General features: G+C 35.5%; 1 protein-coding gene across 2 annotated transcripts in view; it reads right to left on the bottom strand.

Annotated features, from left to right (window-relative positions):
- Positions 1-1,632: 1,632 nt before the first annotated feature.
- The window catches only part of HBS1L (HBS1-like translational GTPase), a 93,483-nt gene continuing 78,517 nt past the window's right edge, over positions 1,633-16,598 (bottom strand). For both annotated transcript variants that reach the window (XM_011962115.1, XM_011962116.1), the window contains 5 exons: positions 16,170-16,260; positions 15,676-15,784; positions 6,291-6,391; positions 3,366-3,510; positions 1,633-2,310 (listed from right to left, as the gene is read on the bottom strand). In XM_011962115.1, the coding sequence (XP_011817505.1) occupies positions 2,299-2,310; positions 3,366-3,510; positions 6,291-6,391; positions 15,676-15,784; positions 16,170-16,260 (458 nt within the window). In that variant the 3' untranslated portion in view covers positions 1,633-2,298. The remainder of the gene's footprint in view (positions 2,311-3,365; positions 3,511-6,290; positions 6,392-15,675; positions 15,785-16,169; positions 16,261-16,598) is intronic.

Here is a 16,598-nt window from a genome sequence, read left to right as displayed (position 1 = left end):
CGAATAAATGTATTCATTTCTACTACTACTATTTGTTTATGCTAAATTGTAAACTAAAATTCTTAATTCGATCATGGTCTTATATAATAAGAGTGGATGGTTTCCTGTTTTTACTCCCCCTACCTTAAACCCCAATCCATTTCCCCTTCCTAACAGCACCCTGAATTTCCAACCCTCCCACAACTGTTAGCTATATGCTTTGTGTGATACTTACTTCACATTCAAACACAGGATATCCTAGGGAAGTATTAATAAATAAAATTCAATCATAGTCAATGATGAGATATTTCTAGGATTTCTGGAAAATATATGCTCTTTTAGTCTGTCCTTGCCCTGGATGGAAGATCTGAGGATGTAAGTGTGGAATTAACACATCCTGTCAAGAACCTGGCATTACAGGAGAGGTTTTTTATTTGTTGAAGACAAGGTCTTGCTCTGCTGCCCAGGCTGGACTGTAGTGATGCGATCATGGCTCACTGCAGCTTTGACCTCCTGGGCTCAAGTGATCTTCCCACCCCAGCCTGCTGAGTAGCTGGGACTACAGGCATGTGGCACCACACCCAGCTAATCTGTTTTTAAATATTTTCTGTAGAGACAAGGTCTCACTATATTGCCTCAGCTGGTCTCAAACTCCTGGGCTGAAGCTATCCTCCCGACCCAGCCTCCCAAAGTGTTTTGATTACAGGTGTGAGCCACCATGCCCAGCTAAGAGTTCTGCATAGAGTTTGAGGGCAAAACCAGCACTAAGGAAGGCAGAGTGGAGATGTGTCCTTGCTAACACTGGGTGAGCTGCTCAATCTAAACTGAATCAAAGCTAGAGCTACCTCTAATTTTCTCAGTTATGTCATTCAAAAATTTTTCTTTGCTGCTTAAGTCACTTGAATTGCTGTCACATGTATCTGTTAAATTCCTGATTAGTATTAATATATAAATAAAGGTTTCTTAACTCAGTGAACTTACTCTGAAGTGACAACTACACATGTATTTTGGTAAAGAAATATACCAAGTGTGTTCACTTGGTAATCATCCACTAAGCAGCACATGTATAATCTGCCTACTTTACCATATGGATGTTATTGCTTATGTTCAAAACGTCAGGTTCATGAAAAGGGGCGGGGAAAAGAAATGCTGTTGTATATGTTAAGCCATCGATATACAAATCACACTGTTTCTAATAAAAAAAAAAAGGCTTATCATAAATAGTCTATTAGATCAGAGTTCCAGGTTCAGTTGAGGTCAAAATCTACTCTAAAGCTTCTTGCACCCAGGAGGCACCTCAACGAATACCTGTTTTTAAATAAGTAAACTTTGGGGTTTGTTGAAACCATAAAGAAAAATATGACTCTTATTTACTCACAGGGGACTTATAATTTATAAGGTAAGCAAAATAAAGACAGGGCCATCACAGGTGTAATTCTAAAAGTGAGAATAGGAAAAGCAAGTTATGGTTAAAAAAATGGATGAGATGAAATTAGATCTGCCATTAGGATAAAAAATAATTCATGTGACAGAGCTAGGAAACTCTTAGGTGAAAAAGATCCCACAAAACCCCTAAATCATATTTAGTGTTAGTGGCAGAGAATCTCATAAATGTCTAGAAAATCTCATAAATGTCTGAAGAACAAAACACAGTTTGTATTATGCTCAAACTAAGGCATTTTATTAGCTGGCTTTACAACTTAAATAATATCTTGGCTTTCAAAGGAACAGCTTCCACTAATTCCAAATTAAACTTTCACAAGTTTACTTGTTTGGGGAGGGACAGTCTTATGGTCACCACAAAATACCTTTATTATAACCTTCCCCAAATCTTTTCTTAGCGTTAACTGGAGGAAAACAAACAAACAAACAAACAAAAAAGCTTAGGTCAAATATCAACTGCCTGAAAAATCCAATTAAGTTACTTTTCCTTAAAACATGTGCAGTATAATTGAATCCAAAGAGAAAACTGCAAATACATTGTGCTTTGGCCAGAAGAAGAGTTCATTTCATGATGATTCAGTATCTTCAGATACTATTTTTGACACTTGCCATAAATCTCAGCGAAGTAAATCCATTTACTAACATTTGAAAGGGAAAGTTGTTTTTAACATTAGCCTTTCTTTGCCAGTTGGCAACTTACAATTTTTGCAGAGGTGATTATTAATACTTCTTTGCAGCTAATTTTAGCTTTAATTTTTCCTCTCATCTAAAAAAAATACCAATTGCACATTGTTCCTTTGACTCAATGACTGGATTCTTTGAAACAGAGGTTAGCTATTTCACTGTATCCGGAAACACGGCAGAAATTCTGACCCATCATTCTTTTATCTGTTAAAGCAAAAAAAAAAAAAAAGACATTTGCTATCATTTAATCAATCACATTATAAGAACAACAATGGGAAAATTACAGTGAAAGAATTATTATATTAGGAGAAAATCTTTTTCTTTGTTCTGCAACTTTCTTCCTTTCCTAGTCATGCTATTTCTGCAATTTACTATACTCTCTCCATTATTCTCCACAAACAACTCTATCTTATTTTTAGAATGCTCTTTTAGAAAGAATGTCTTGATAGATTAAATGTGATGTTGATGACAATGATGACATCAGCTACCATACTGTTTGTTTCGTATGTGCCAACTGCTATGCCGAGTTCGTTGCACGTTATCATTTCATTTTACAACAACTCTAGGAGGTAGATTCTATTATCCTATTTTTATACTGAAGGAGGTAAATTGAAGGAGAAATGCATTTATGCTGCTAAAAGCTGGTGGAGCAAGAACACAAATGGGCAGTGTAACTCTGAAAGCTGTTTTCTTCACCTCTACCCCACACCGCCTTCCATATGCATTTTACTTAAATGATGTATATAGAGTTTCTTGGTGCTTTAGCAACTCAAAAGAAAGACCTTTCATGATATGTGTAACTCACTTTTGATGCAATTTAAAGCATATGTTATATCCAATTAAATGAACTAGTTTTAGGCAGAAAACAATCATGTGGAGTAATGAAGTACCCTTTAAAATACAATATTCATAAGATTCATATTAATTATGATAATGTAGAAGAAATTAAATCACTGAAATTTTCTGGTTCATTTCTGGCTATTTGCTCCAGCAGTTAGAATTTAATATAAATTCTAATTTCTTATTCTAATAGCATAACTGTGTTTCCTTTAAGCCATAAAATCTCATTGAAGATTTTACCAATCTTCCAAATATAACTCTATCCCTTAAAGGACAACTACAACCTAAAATGCATAAGGCCTCTCCTCATCAATGCTTCTTCTTTCATTCCCTCAAAGCTTTCTTTTCATTCCTAAAAGGTAAAAAAGAAAAGGCATCATAACTATGGATATATAATGAGTCACTTTAAAATAAAATACCTCAGTGACAACACCAGCAGCTATTGTAGAACCACCGTAACGTAGCATGAACCTCCCCAGCTCTTTAAAGTCTTTATATAGCTCAAGAGCTATTGGTCTTTGTGTCTGCAGCTCTACCAATGCATTCTGGCCTTTAGTCAAAAACCTATTCAGACAAAAAAAAAGAACAAATGAATATATGATAGACGTGAATAAACATAATAATGACAACCTGAAAAACAAATATTTCACATTTAACCAACATATCAACTGCGTCTTTCAAAAACAAGAAAAATATTTTTTGAATAAAAATATATGTCTTTGGACTTTCTGCTTTAGTTGAAAGAAATGAGGAGTAATTCTAGATTTAAGAAACATTAGGTAGTTCATTTTTACCAGTCTTCCAAATATAACTCTATCCCTTACAGGACCACCATAGCCTAAAATGCTTAAGGCCCCTCCTCATGAAAGAAATGCTTTTTCTTTCATTCCCTCAAGAAAGTGAGTTCAATTATCTAATAAAGAAAATTATACTAAGGCTTATTTCTATAAAAAAAAGTATTTGCAAAGCAGAATATAATGCCCTATGTCTTTCCTAGTAAAACTGTAATTTGGGGAATGTGTATTAGGAAGTTATCTGTAAAGAGGACAATCAATCTGTTGTTGCTAAGATTACCCTCAATCAAGCAAGCAATCTCTCTGTTTCCCCACACAGGAATAATAGTTGCTTAGCAGGAATTCAGGACAAAAATTACATAAGTAGCTTTTCCACAATATGATACTTGTAAAATATGAAGGAAGACCGGGCATGGATCAGACTGTAAATGGTTTCATAAAAATAAGTAAACAAAAAATCTCTAGGGTGGGTCCTGCTCAGACAGGCAGAACCTAAAAAGGGACATTTTGGAATTGTTTTCTAATTTAATTTTGATGTACTCTAGAAGTATAGTGGACAGAAATCATAAACTCTCCTTTTGAAAGATTAGTTCAGGGGCAGACAGACTAAAAGAAGGTTCTAAAAAAATACACCAAAAATTCCAAATATCGGTTTTGGACAATTTCAGGCTTAAGTTCATTCCTTAGGAAGGAGAGCATCTAATACATACATGGCTTGTTCCTAATTTAGTTTCTAAAACATTAAATTCCATTCTGCATAATCAAGAGCCTACAACGTACCTGAACAGGAATGAAAGGGAAAGGCCAAACAGTTGTGCAAAATAAAAGGATAAAGCTACAAATAAGGTGACAGAGAACATAAACATGAGAATACACATTAAATTCTACCATCACTGAGCTAGGATTTTGTAGCAGGAGCATGGAGGGGAAGACTCGGGATTATATATGATGAGCCAATTTCAGACTGAAAATTCTGTATCAGTTGTCTGGGTCAAACAACCTGGCTCCTGAACAGAAGAATATAAGTTATGTAAACCAATTGACTAGGTTAGAATCCTGCCTCTATGTGGGCTTTGTGTCACTTGCTAGATGCTTCACAGGACTGCTAAGAATATACATTATGTGAAAGCATTCACAATACAGCCTAAAAAATAGTGGTCCTCAAGAAATGTTAGTCGTATAGTTATATCGTGTTTCTCAGAACATTATGGCAAACACTCATGCCAGAAGCTTAAGACTCAGGTTAAATATAAAGATCTACCTTTAAAAGAGAGGTAAAGTAGTCCTTCCTCATAACAGAGAAACAGGCAAGGGTTTAGAGCAATGTAAGATTTCCTCTTCTACTTGCAGTCAGCCTATTAACCCACTACCCACGTTTGGCCTCTTCTGCAGGTGTAAAAGATGAGGAACACCAAGGATAGAAAAAAGGGGACTTGGGATGTTATTGGAAAAGAAGTTGGAAGGGAAATCCCAAAGCTAATGCAGCCAAACCAAATTGCAATTAGCCTTAACTTGGATTAGGGTAAGAAATCTTTTTTTTCTTTTTTTCTTGGGATGGAGTTTCACTCTTTTGCCCAAGCTGGAGTGAAGTGGCGCGATCACCACTCACTGCAACCTCCGCCCACCGGGTTCAAGGGATTCTCCTGCCTCAGACTCCTGAGTAGCTGGGATTACAGCTGTGAGCCACCACATGCAACTAATTTTTGTATTTTTAGTATAGACGGGGTTTCACCATGTTGGCTAAGCTGGTCTCAAACTCCAGACCTCAGGTGATCCGCCTGCCTCTGCCTCCCAAAGTGCTAGGATTACAGGCATGAGCCACTGTGCCTGGCCAAGAAACCTATTTTGTAACATTCATCTCTAGTCTTGTATTTTGTTTTTATTTACATACTTAGTTTCTGAGGAAGTACTTAAAAAATCCCAATCTTGTCCTAGCCAAAGGAAAAGTGTCACACGTAGGCCTGGACATTAATGCTAATCAGCAGGCCCAACAGGATGCTGATCACCTCAACTTAAGGCTCCAGGTGGACTTGGAGCAAAAAACAAAAACAAAACAAAACAAAAAAACTTTCCATATGGGAAAAGAGCAGGCTCTACAGAGTGTGTAGATTATTTTCTTCTTAGCTTAGTGTAGGGAATGATCTTATTAAGGAGGTGACAAGAAAGTTAAACACGCAGTAGAAATTTGGAACCAGTGTCTAGACATACTTTTTAAAAAGTAGGTCTGGTTTTTGAAATGCCCTTATTTTCACATCATCAGTATCTACGGCTTGAAATGTACATACATATATAAGCTTATATTTACGTTTATTTATAATTCACATCCTCCACCACCACACATAACAGAAATTATATCTAGCATTCATATCTAAACAAGAGCTTAAATACTTGCTTGTTTTTATGTTTGTTTTAATCTAGTCCTTGAAAAAAATAATTTCTGGAACAAGTAAAAATGGGTTTCACTTACCACAAAGAGAAATACTACACAAATCAGTTAATCTTTAAAAAACTGGCTTAAATTGCTTATCATTTCTGTATTAAAACACTCACTTAGGCTTTTTCTTTGTGACTTCACCCGTGCTTTTGTTTAAGACACTAATCAATCGTTTAATAATGGCGGGTTCACTGACAGTTTGGTAGTGTAACAGCACCTAAAACAAAAAAAATAATAACACTAAAAATCTGCATAGTATCGCTGTCCTTTTCTTTTGGCACTTACACTTAATTATCTTCAGTTCAGTGCTACTGTTTGGAGTCTTTCAGGATCTCCGGTTGCTTCCTCTAAGTCCCACCACTCTAATCAGGTGGTTACTTAACTTACTAAGGGGAAAAAAGTCATTAGAGGCATTTCAAATTTCTACCGCACCAACTGCTGTATCAACTTAGTTCAGTGCATAACCTGTCAGCTTTTTCCTCTGTACAGATGGAGGATAACAACATCTTAGGGTTGTTGTAAAGATTAAGTAAGATAATTCATCATTTAGAACAAATGTTGTTGTCATTTTTATTATTATAAGTAGTAGTAGGGAAAGAACCTGGGAGTGAATCTCAACTCTTTCTCTTCTATCTCTCTGTACCTCAGTTTCCTCAAGTGTAAAATAAGTAGGCTTTTATAGTGTTATGATGAAAATTAAATAGGATCAGACACAGCGCCTGCCATGGTAGATGTTCAATGAATATGAATTGTCTCATACAAATTAGAGAGGAAGATAATACCATATTCACAATAATTAATGTATTCATTGTTGAATAAGAATATTATAATAAATACAGAGGTAAAGAGGAAGGACAATAACATTTTTAACTACACTGGGTACAAGCATTGTATGATACGATTTATAAGTTCTATTTAATTTATGCGGCAGCTGAGTAGGCCCTGAAGTCAGACAGACCTGGGTTCAAATAACCTCTAGTTGTGTGAACTTTGGGGCAAGTTCTTTTTTTTTTGGAAGTGGAGTCTTGCTCTGTTGTCCAGGCGGGAGTGCAGTGGCGCAATCTCAGCTCACTGCAACTTCTACCTCCCAGGTTCAGGCAATTCTCCTACCTCAGCCCCTAGAGCAGCTGGGATTACAGGTGCACGACACCACACCCAGCTAGTTTTTGTACTTTTAGTACAGATGGGGTTTCACTATGTTGGCCAGGCTGGTCTCGAACTCCTGACCTCAGGTGATCTGCCTGTCTTGGCCTCTCAAAGTGCTGGGATTACAGGCATGACCCATTGTGCCTGGCCTGGCGTAATTTCTTTAACAATCTTCCACCCCTAAAATCCCCAGCCTCTGGTTCCTTATCACTGAAATGAGGAAAATCAGATAATGCTATTTTAAAGTGGTGCCTGGCACATGGCAAGCATTCAGTTAACTGATGGTCTTATATATTAGCTATTATTTCCATGTTTTATATGTAAGGAAAATTAAAATAAAAAAGGTTAAGCAATTTAATGTGGCCATGATGCTATGTGTAGAGCTGAATTTTGTGCTTATGTCAGTTGAAACTACAAATTGAAAGCTCTTCCCACTTGAGTTTACAAGGAGGCCTATAGAAATCATACAAATGGAACCTTTCGCTTCATGAAGATGAAGCTAAGGTTTGGATACACCCTAATCCAAACCAGAACATAGATTGACTATCCTCGCTCAAATAGTAAGTGTGCAATAAGCATGAAGTGTGTAATATATCTACAGTTTGGAGGTATTGGAAAGACCAATTCCCAGGACATATCAGAACTATCGAAGTTTCATTGGTTTATAAGGACCACTTAATGCTGTTTGTAGAAACACTGACACTTCTACTCTGGAATTTCCTAGCCAAAACAGTTTGCACATTCAGAAAACAGAAATGCAAGAGTGGCTGTAGATGCTCAATCCTAGACTTTGGGAACTTTCTAAACCAACTCATTCAATTTAAAAAAACAAAACAAAACAAAAAGGCACAGCTGAGCCTCCATTACTCGAAAAAGACAAAAGTGGTTTTATTTTTCAATGGCACTTGAGGAGTCAGAACTAGAAAGATTCCAAAAGAATTAAAAACTGACTACTGGGGGTGAAAAACTTGCCACAACGCATGGTAAAGTGGTGAGAAACACCTCTGTGCATTCAAAGCATTCAGGTCTTAACCAGTATCAACATAACATAAATATAAGTCTAAGTATCTAAGAAACATTTCTTTTGTAACAAACAACTTATGTAAACAAGTAGGATTCACTTCGCTTAGCCAAGGTGTGACAAAGGAACTGGAACCAGTCTCCATAGCCAAATTTGAAAGAACAGAAGCACACAAACCTAATTAAGTTCTTTCTAACTTGGTGAGCTATGTGTGTATTCCAGGTAAAATCAGGGTGAACAAAGGATGGGTGGTGGCAGCATGAAGTTAGGTCTCATATGTCTTTTTATCTCCTCAGTATCTTGCAAATAGTAGCTCAAACAAATTATTACACGAAAATAACAGAGAGAAGTGACTGTACACTATCTCAACATTTTAATTCAGAGTATATACAACCAAAGTCATCTATAATTCAACGTGCAGCATAGTGTAATAGAAAAAAAAGCACTGGATTTCAGAGTACCGAATAAGGAGTCCTGGCTTAATCACTTATTATTTATATAGCACAACCTCTCAGAGGGTTCAATTCCTTAACTATAAATGGGAACCATACTAACACAGATCCACAATCACTTATCTGCAATTCCCAAGTCCCAAAAGACCGAAAATCTGAAGTTTTTTCCTAAGTCTGTAACAAGCCCATTTAAGTGCAAAACCAGACTTGATGTGAGGCAATGTACAGATCTTAATTTATCTCAGTTAGTGTTAATAAGTTCTGGTGCAGAAACATTAATATTTTGATTTTAGAGTGTTGTTCCCTTCTGTTATGTAACTTTTATGCATTATTTACCTTTCTAAAGTTCTAAAATTTCTGAGTTCTAAAACCATTGGCCTAAAGGGTTTCAGGTAAAGGCTGGGATTCTATACTTCATGTACGGTTATGAGAATCAAATTATCTAGTGTTTTATAAACTGAAATGGGCTACATAATCTGTTAGGTGGCCAAATAAATTATTTTCCTTAATTATCTAGATAACCTGTATTTTAAAAATATTAACAAATACATAGTCAATTGGTTTTCAACAAGGGTACCAGGACCATTAAATAGGGAAAGAACAGTCTTTTCAACTCATGGTGCTGGGAAAATTGGATATCCATATGCAAAACAATGAAGTTCTACCTTACATATGTACAAAAATTAACTGAGAATGGATCAAAGACCTAAATATAAAAGCAAAAACAACAAAACTCTTAGAAGAGAACACAGCACAAAAGCTTTATGACATTGGATTTGGCAATGATTTCTTGGATAATACACCAAAAACACAGGCAACAAAGGAAAAAATAAACTGTACTTCAACCAAATTAAAAACTTTCGTGCAGCAAAGGACACTATCAAGAGAATGAAAAGGCAGCCTAGAGAATAGGAGAAAATATCTGCAAATCATGTATGTAATAGGGGATGATATTAAGAATTTCTATTAATAACAACACAACCTAATACAAAATGTGCAAAGGATTTAAAAAGACATTTCTCAAAGGTATACAAATGGCTAAAAAGCACATGAAAAGATGTTCAGCATCTAATTAGAGAAATGCAAATCAAAACCACTATAAGACACCACTTAACAACTATTAGTTTGCCCATAATATTTTTAAAAATCCCTCTCCCACACCCCACTCCTAGAAAACTTGTTATTTAATGTGTTGACAAGGAAGTAGAGAAAACAGAACCCTTATGCACTGCTGGTGGGAATGGAAAATGGTAGAGCCCCTGTGGAAAATGGTTTAGCAGTTCCTCAAAAAGTCAAACATAGAATTACCATATGATCCAGCAATTCCACTCCTAGGCATATGCCCAAAAGAATGGAAAGCATAAATCCCAATAGATACTTGTACATCCATTTTCACAGCAGCATTATTCATAACAGCCAAAAGATGGAAATAACCCAAATGTGCATCAACAGATAAATGGATTTTTAGAAGGTGGTATATACATGCAATGTAATGTTATTCAGGCTTAAAAAGGGATGAAATTCTGATACACACTACAACATGGACAAACCATGAATACAATTTGCTAAGTGAAATGAGCCAGACACAAAAGGACAAATATTGTATGATTCTACTTACATAAGGAACCTAGAACAGGCAAATTCACAGAGAAAGTAAGTAGAAGAATGGTTACCAGGGGATACCAAGAGGGAATAATGGGAAGTTACTGTTTAATGGGTACAGATTTTCAGTTTGGGATGTTGAAAAAGTTGAATAGTAGTGATGACTGGCTGGGCGCAGTGGCTCAACGCCTATAATCCCAGCACTTTGGTAGGCCAAAACTGGTGGATCACCTAAGGTCAGGAGTTCGGGATCAGCCTGGCCAACAAGGTGAAACCCCGTCTCTATTAAAAATACAAAAAATTAGCCAGCCGTGGTGGCGCACACCTGCAGTCCCAGCTACTCAGAAGGCTGAGGCAGTTATGGGAGGCTGAGGCAGGAGAACTGCTTGAGCCCAGAAGGCAGAGGTTGCAGTGAGCCAAGATTGTGTCACTGTACTCTAGCCTGGACGCGAAAAGTGAGACTCCATCTCAAGAAAAAAAAAAAAAAATGAATAGTAGTGATCACTGCACAACATTGTGGAGGTACTTAATGCCACTGATTGTACACTTAAAAGTGGTAAATTCCATGCTTTATAGATATATATAATAATACAATCAAATATAAATTAACTTAAAGTCTAATCCATTCTTCTATTATTTCCAGTTAAAAAAATATAAAGAAGAGAGAAGATTCAAATAAGCTCAATTCAAAATGAAAATGGAGACATTATAAACGACACCACAGAAATACAAAAGATCATTTGAGACTATTATAAACACGTTCGTGCACACAAACTGGAAAATCGAGAGGAAATGGATAAATCCTGGAAACATACAACCCTCCAAGCTTGAATCAGGAAGAAATAAGAAATCCTAAACAGACCAGTATCAAGCAGTGAGAATAAATCAGTAATAAAAAAATTGCCAACAACAATAAAAAAGCCCAGGGCCAGATGGATCCATAGCCAAATTCTACCAGACATTCAAAGAAATAACACCAATCCTACTGAAACTATTAAAAGATTGAGAAAGAGAGAATCCTAACTCATTCCATAAAGCCACTACCATCACCCTGATAACAAAACCAGGAAAGGACATAACAAAAAAAGAAAACTACAGACCAATACCTGATAAACACAGATGCAAAAATCCCTAACAAAATACTAGCAAACAAAATCCAATAGCATATCCAAAAGATATTTTACCATGATCAAGGAGGTTTCCTCCCAGGGATGCAGGAATGGTTCAGCATATGCAAGTCAATAAATGTGATTCATCACTGAAACAATTAAAAGCAAAAAAAGACCAGATGATCATCTCGACAGATGTGGAAAAAGCACTAGATAAAATCCAGGATCCCTTAATGATAAAAACTTCAATAAACCAGGCAAAGGGGAAACATACCTAAAAATAATAAAAGCCACATATGACAAACCCACAGCCAACATCATACTAAATGGGGAAAAGCTGAAAGCATTCCCTTTAAGAACTGAAACAAGACAAGGATGTTCACTCTCACTACTTCTATTAAACACAGTACTGGAAGTCCTGGCCAGAGCAATCAGGCAAGAGAAAGAAATAAAGGGCATCCAAATTGGAAAAGAGTAGTCAAACTATCTCTGTTTGCCAATGATATAATCACATACCTAGAAAACCCTAAAGACTTCACCCAAACAACACCTAGATTTGATAAATGAATTCAGTAAAGTCTCAGGTTACAAAATCAATGTACACAAATCAGTAGCACCAACAACGATCAAGCTGAGAATCAAATCAAGAACAAGAACTTAATCCCTTTTACAATAGCTACAAAACCAACCAACCAACTCACCTAGGAATGTACTTAGCCAAGGAGGTGAAAGATCTCTTACAAGGAGAACTACAAAACACTGCTGAAAGAAATCATGGATGACAAATGAGCAGAGATACATCCCATGCTCATGAAATGGAAGAATCAATATCATGGAAGAGACCACAGTGCCCAAAGCAATCTACAGATTTGGTGCAATTCCTGTCAAAATACCAACATAATTTTCCACAAGATTAGAAAAAACAATTCTAAAATTCATATGGAACCAAAAAAGAGCCCAATTAGCCGAAGGAATCCTAAGCAAAAAAAGCAAATCTGAAGGCATCACATTACCTTACTTCAAATTATACTACAGGCTATAATAACCAAAATAGCATGTTACTGGTATAAAGGTAGACCAATGGAACAGAATAGAGAACTCAGAAACAAAGTCAAATACTTAACAACCAACTGATCTTTGACAAGACATGCAAAAACATAAATTGGGGAGAGGATACCCTATTCAACGGATGGTGCTGGGAAATCTGGATAGCTACATATGGAAGAACGAAAACTGGATTCCTATCTCTCACCACATGCAAGAGTCAACTCAAGAGGGACTTGGATCTAGGACCTGAAACCATGGAAATTCTGGAGGAAAATCTGGGAGAGGTTCCTCTGGACATTGACCTAGGTAAAGAATTTATGACTAAGACCCCAAAAGCAGATTCGATGGAAATAAAAATAAATAGATAAGACCTAATTAAGCTAAAGAGCTAGTGCACAGCAAAGAAATCCTGAATACAGTAAACAGACAACCCACAGAATGAAAGAAAATATTTGCAAACTATGCATCTGACAGGTAGTATCCAGAATCTACAAAAGACTCAAATCAACAAGAAAAAAAAAAAATGAACAATTACATCAGGAAATGGGCAAATGACATGAACAGATACTTCTCAAAAGAAGACATACAAATGGCCAAGAAACATATGAAAACATGCTCAACATCATTAATCATCGAGGAAGTACAAATCAAAGCCACAACAGGATACTACCTTACTCCAGCCAGAATGGCCATTATTAAAAAGTCAAAAAACAATAGATGTTGCCATGTATGCGATGAAGAAGTGAACACTTGTGCTCTGCTGGTAGGAATGTGGATTGGTATAGCCTCTGAAGACAACAGTATGGAGATTTCTCAAAGAACTAAAAGTAGATCTACCATTTGATCTAGTGCTCTCACTATTGGGTATCTACCCAAAGGAAAATAAGTCATTATATCAAAAAGATACCTGAATGCATATGTTTATCACAGCACAATTTACAGTTGTAAGAATGTGGAACCAACATAAGTGTCCATCAACCAATGAGTGGATAGAGGAAATGTGTGTGTACACCATGGAATACTACTCAGCCATACAAAGGGTAGAGATAGTGTGTTTTGTAGCAATTTGGATAGAGCTGGAGGATATTATTCTAAGTGAAGTAACTCAGGAATGAAAAATCAAATAGCATATGTGCTTACTTAAAAGTGGGAGCTAAGCTATGGGTACACAAAGACATATAGAACAGTATAGAGGACACTGGAGACTCAGTAGCAGGTAGGGCTTGGGGGAGGGTAAGGGATAAAAAACTACATCTTGGGTACAATGTACACTACTTGGGTGATGGATGCACTAAAATCTTAGATTTCACCATTATACAATTTATCCATGTAATCAAAAACCACTAGTTGGTAAAAAAAAAAAAAAAAAGAAGCAAAAAGAAAATTGACAAATAAATAAAAAATAAAGGAAAAAATTATTTGTTCCCCAAAAGCTACTGAAATAGAGTTTCCCATATAAAATAGGGGAAATTTAAATACACTTATGTAGTATTATAGTATTAGTCCCTAAATAGTAAAATTTTAATAGCTTAGGAAACCTTTGTTTGCTTAAAAAATTTTTTTTTGAAGTTTTTCTCCCATAGGGAGTAGACTGACAAAATATGACCATTTTTTCTGAAACAAATTTGATCCTGGTATTTCTGAATCAATATATGCCAGTAGAATCTCCTAAAGCAACACTGAAAAACTTGCAATTCGTGCTTATTTTTAAGAAACTACAGTAGTCAGGTAGACAATATTACTATTCAAAGTCACTACTGACCTCTTGACCTCTCTACCTCTCCATTGGCAAATATTACTACTGCATGAGTAAAAATATGCAGTAATCAACCTCTCCTTTGCCCCATAGGACATACTGCTTTCTATGAATGAGTTCCATTCGCTCACAACAATTAACTTGTTGTTACTTGATGATCAATACCTGAATTCTGAATATTTAAGTATCTTCAACTATAGCAATTTTTTTTAAAGCTTTCATTTCTTTTTTAGTGTATGGAAGAAATGGAATATAATTATGAAAGTAAAGTACCTAAATAGCACCTTAAAATATAATTTTACATGATCAAATTAATGTAGAAATAATTACAAAGAATTATAAAGTACATGATTATTTCAAATATAAGTGTATCAGTATAAATGACCCAAATGAATGTATTGCCAACCTCTAAACCACTATCATTAACTTTAAAAAGTCTTACTTTTATTTCAAAGATGCATCAAATGGTAGAAACGTCACTGAGAAACATTTACTGTCATGCAGAATCTGTACTATATGAGCTAATTAGAAAAAAAAAAATGTCTAATGGGAAAATGGTCATCTGTCATGTGACAAAAGCAAGGTACCAAACTATAAGAGTATGGTCCCAAATATCTCAAAACAATTACACATAAAACAAAAAATCCAGACTATTAACAAGTAACAGCTTTTCAGGGTAGGTAACATTATTGTATAAAATCTCCCTCTGCCCATAAAATGTGTATGTTCAAATGACGCTGGCAAACCAACCTTACAACATGCAGGGTCTGAATGTGTTGCTTCAGTACAATTAAAGTTTACTGTCTATCTAGGATCCCCAGAATACACCCAATACATATCAGTATATACACATACTGGGTGGATAATATGCTCACATTAAAACACACTGACATGTAAAGATACATATTTATGGTTATGCAAATATACGGCATTTTTATTTTCCATATTTTTATGTGTTTTCAAAAATTTTCTAAACAATCTATTACTTTTATTATCAGAAAAACTGCAAATCGACATATTAAACAAAATGGAAACCCAGAATGATTCAACCTAAAAAACTTAGGTAAACTTTAGAACACAGTGAAAATGTGTCTATCATTTTTCCCTGGATAAATTTTATTATCATTACTTTGTATCCTATTTATTATGAAATATCTTCTCAATGCCTTTTTAAAAGCCCCCAGGCTCAAGGATCAAAATAAAAAACAAAATAAAAACGATTTTCTAATCATAAGTTTTTCTGGATTACAGTAATAAGACGTTAATTGAAAATAAATATAGTATCACCACTTGTAAAGAAAGTTACCACTTTTAGGATAAAATTACTTTGAATTTATAAAAACAGGAATAAAACATTTGGGAACTTACAGGAAATCCTTTAGTGATAGGAATTTCAATATTAAAGATGAGGATTCGGGCTCTGAAGCGAGTGCAAGCTTTAATGGGTTCTTTGGGGCCACAAAACACACAGCCAACACTGTAAGAACAACAAAAAAAGAGGAAAGGTAGTTGGGGGACAAATTTACATCAAATAGAAAGACCTCAAAAACATTTACAAGGAAAGTAAAACAATTAGTTAGGGACTTTTTCTAAATATTCCCTTCTGAGCTAAAACATGGCTTTAAACTATTATTAACCTTATGTCATTTTTACACATTAGCGCTTTCACTCAAAGCACATGCCAAGTATATGTGCTGACATGTATTAATTAAAATTTTAAGTGAGTTTGCTTACATTTCCACAGGTGTCTATTTTTGGTCAAATGAAATTCAAAATTGAACTAGTAGATTGCAAAATATATGTGTTTAGAGGTGAGATCCTATATGAAGACAACAGTTGCTTAAACTCATTTTCTCACTCACTTGATTTTGATGATATCCATCCCAACCAAAGTAAGACTAACATGATCGCCTGCTGCTGCCCAATCAACAGGTTCATCATGCAGAGTGATTCCTGGAAATGAGTAAGAACCAAAGCATACAGTGAAACACCTCGATATCAAACCATAACAACCAACAGAGTTTGGCTGATTTGTGCTTCATCAGTCACTACTCATCATTTTCAATATGAATGGATTGAGAGTAAGAAGTGTAACTGTGAGCGTTGAGGAAAACACACTTCCTCTAGAACTGACTCTTCTAGAATACCACCCTAAACATAAAGTGACTTGTATTTGCCCATAAAAGGTCGACTTCTGCTTATTTAATCAAGATTTTTAAACTAATTGACACAATTGGTATATTCATTAGACAGGCCCCATTCAAATATTTCTATTATATTAATGGATACAG

The sequence above is a fragment of the Colobus angolensis genome, unplaced genomic scaffold (assembly GCF_000951035.1).
Source record: "Colobus angolensis palliatus isolate OR3802 unplaced genomic scaffold, Cang.pa_1.0 Scaffold58, whole genome shotgun sequence".
In the NCBI taxonomy this organism is placed as follows: Eukaryota; Metazoa; Chordata; class Mammalia; order Primates; family Cercopithecidae; genus Colobus; species Colobus angolensis.
Note: the sequence above shows the minus strand (reverse complement) of the source record. Positions and strands in the feature narration are given on the sequence as shown.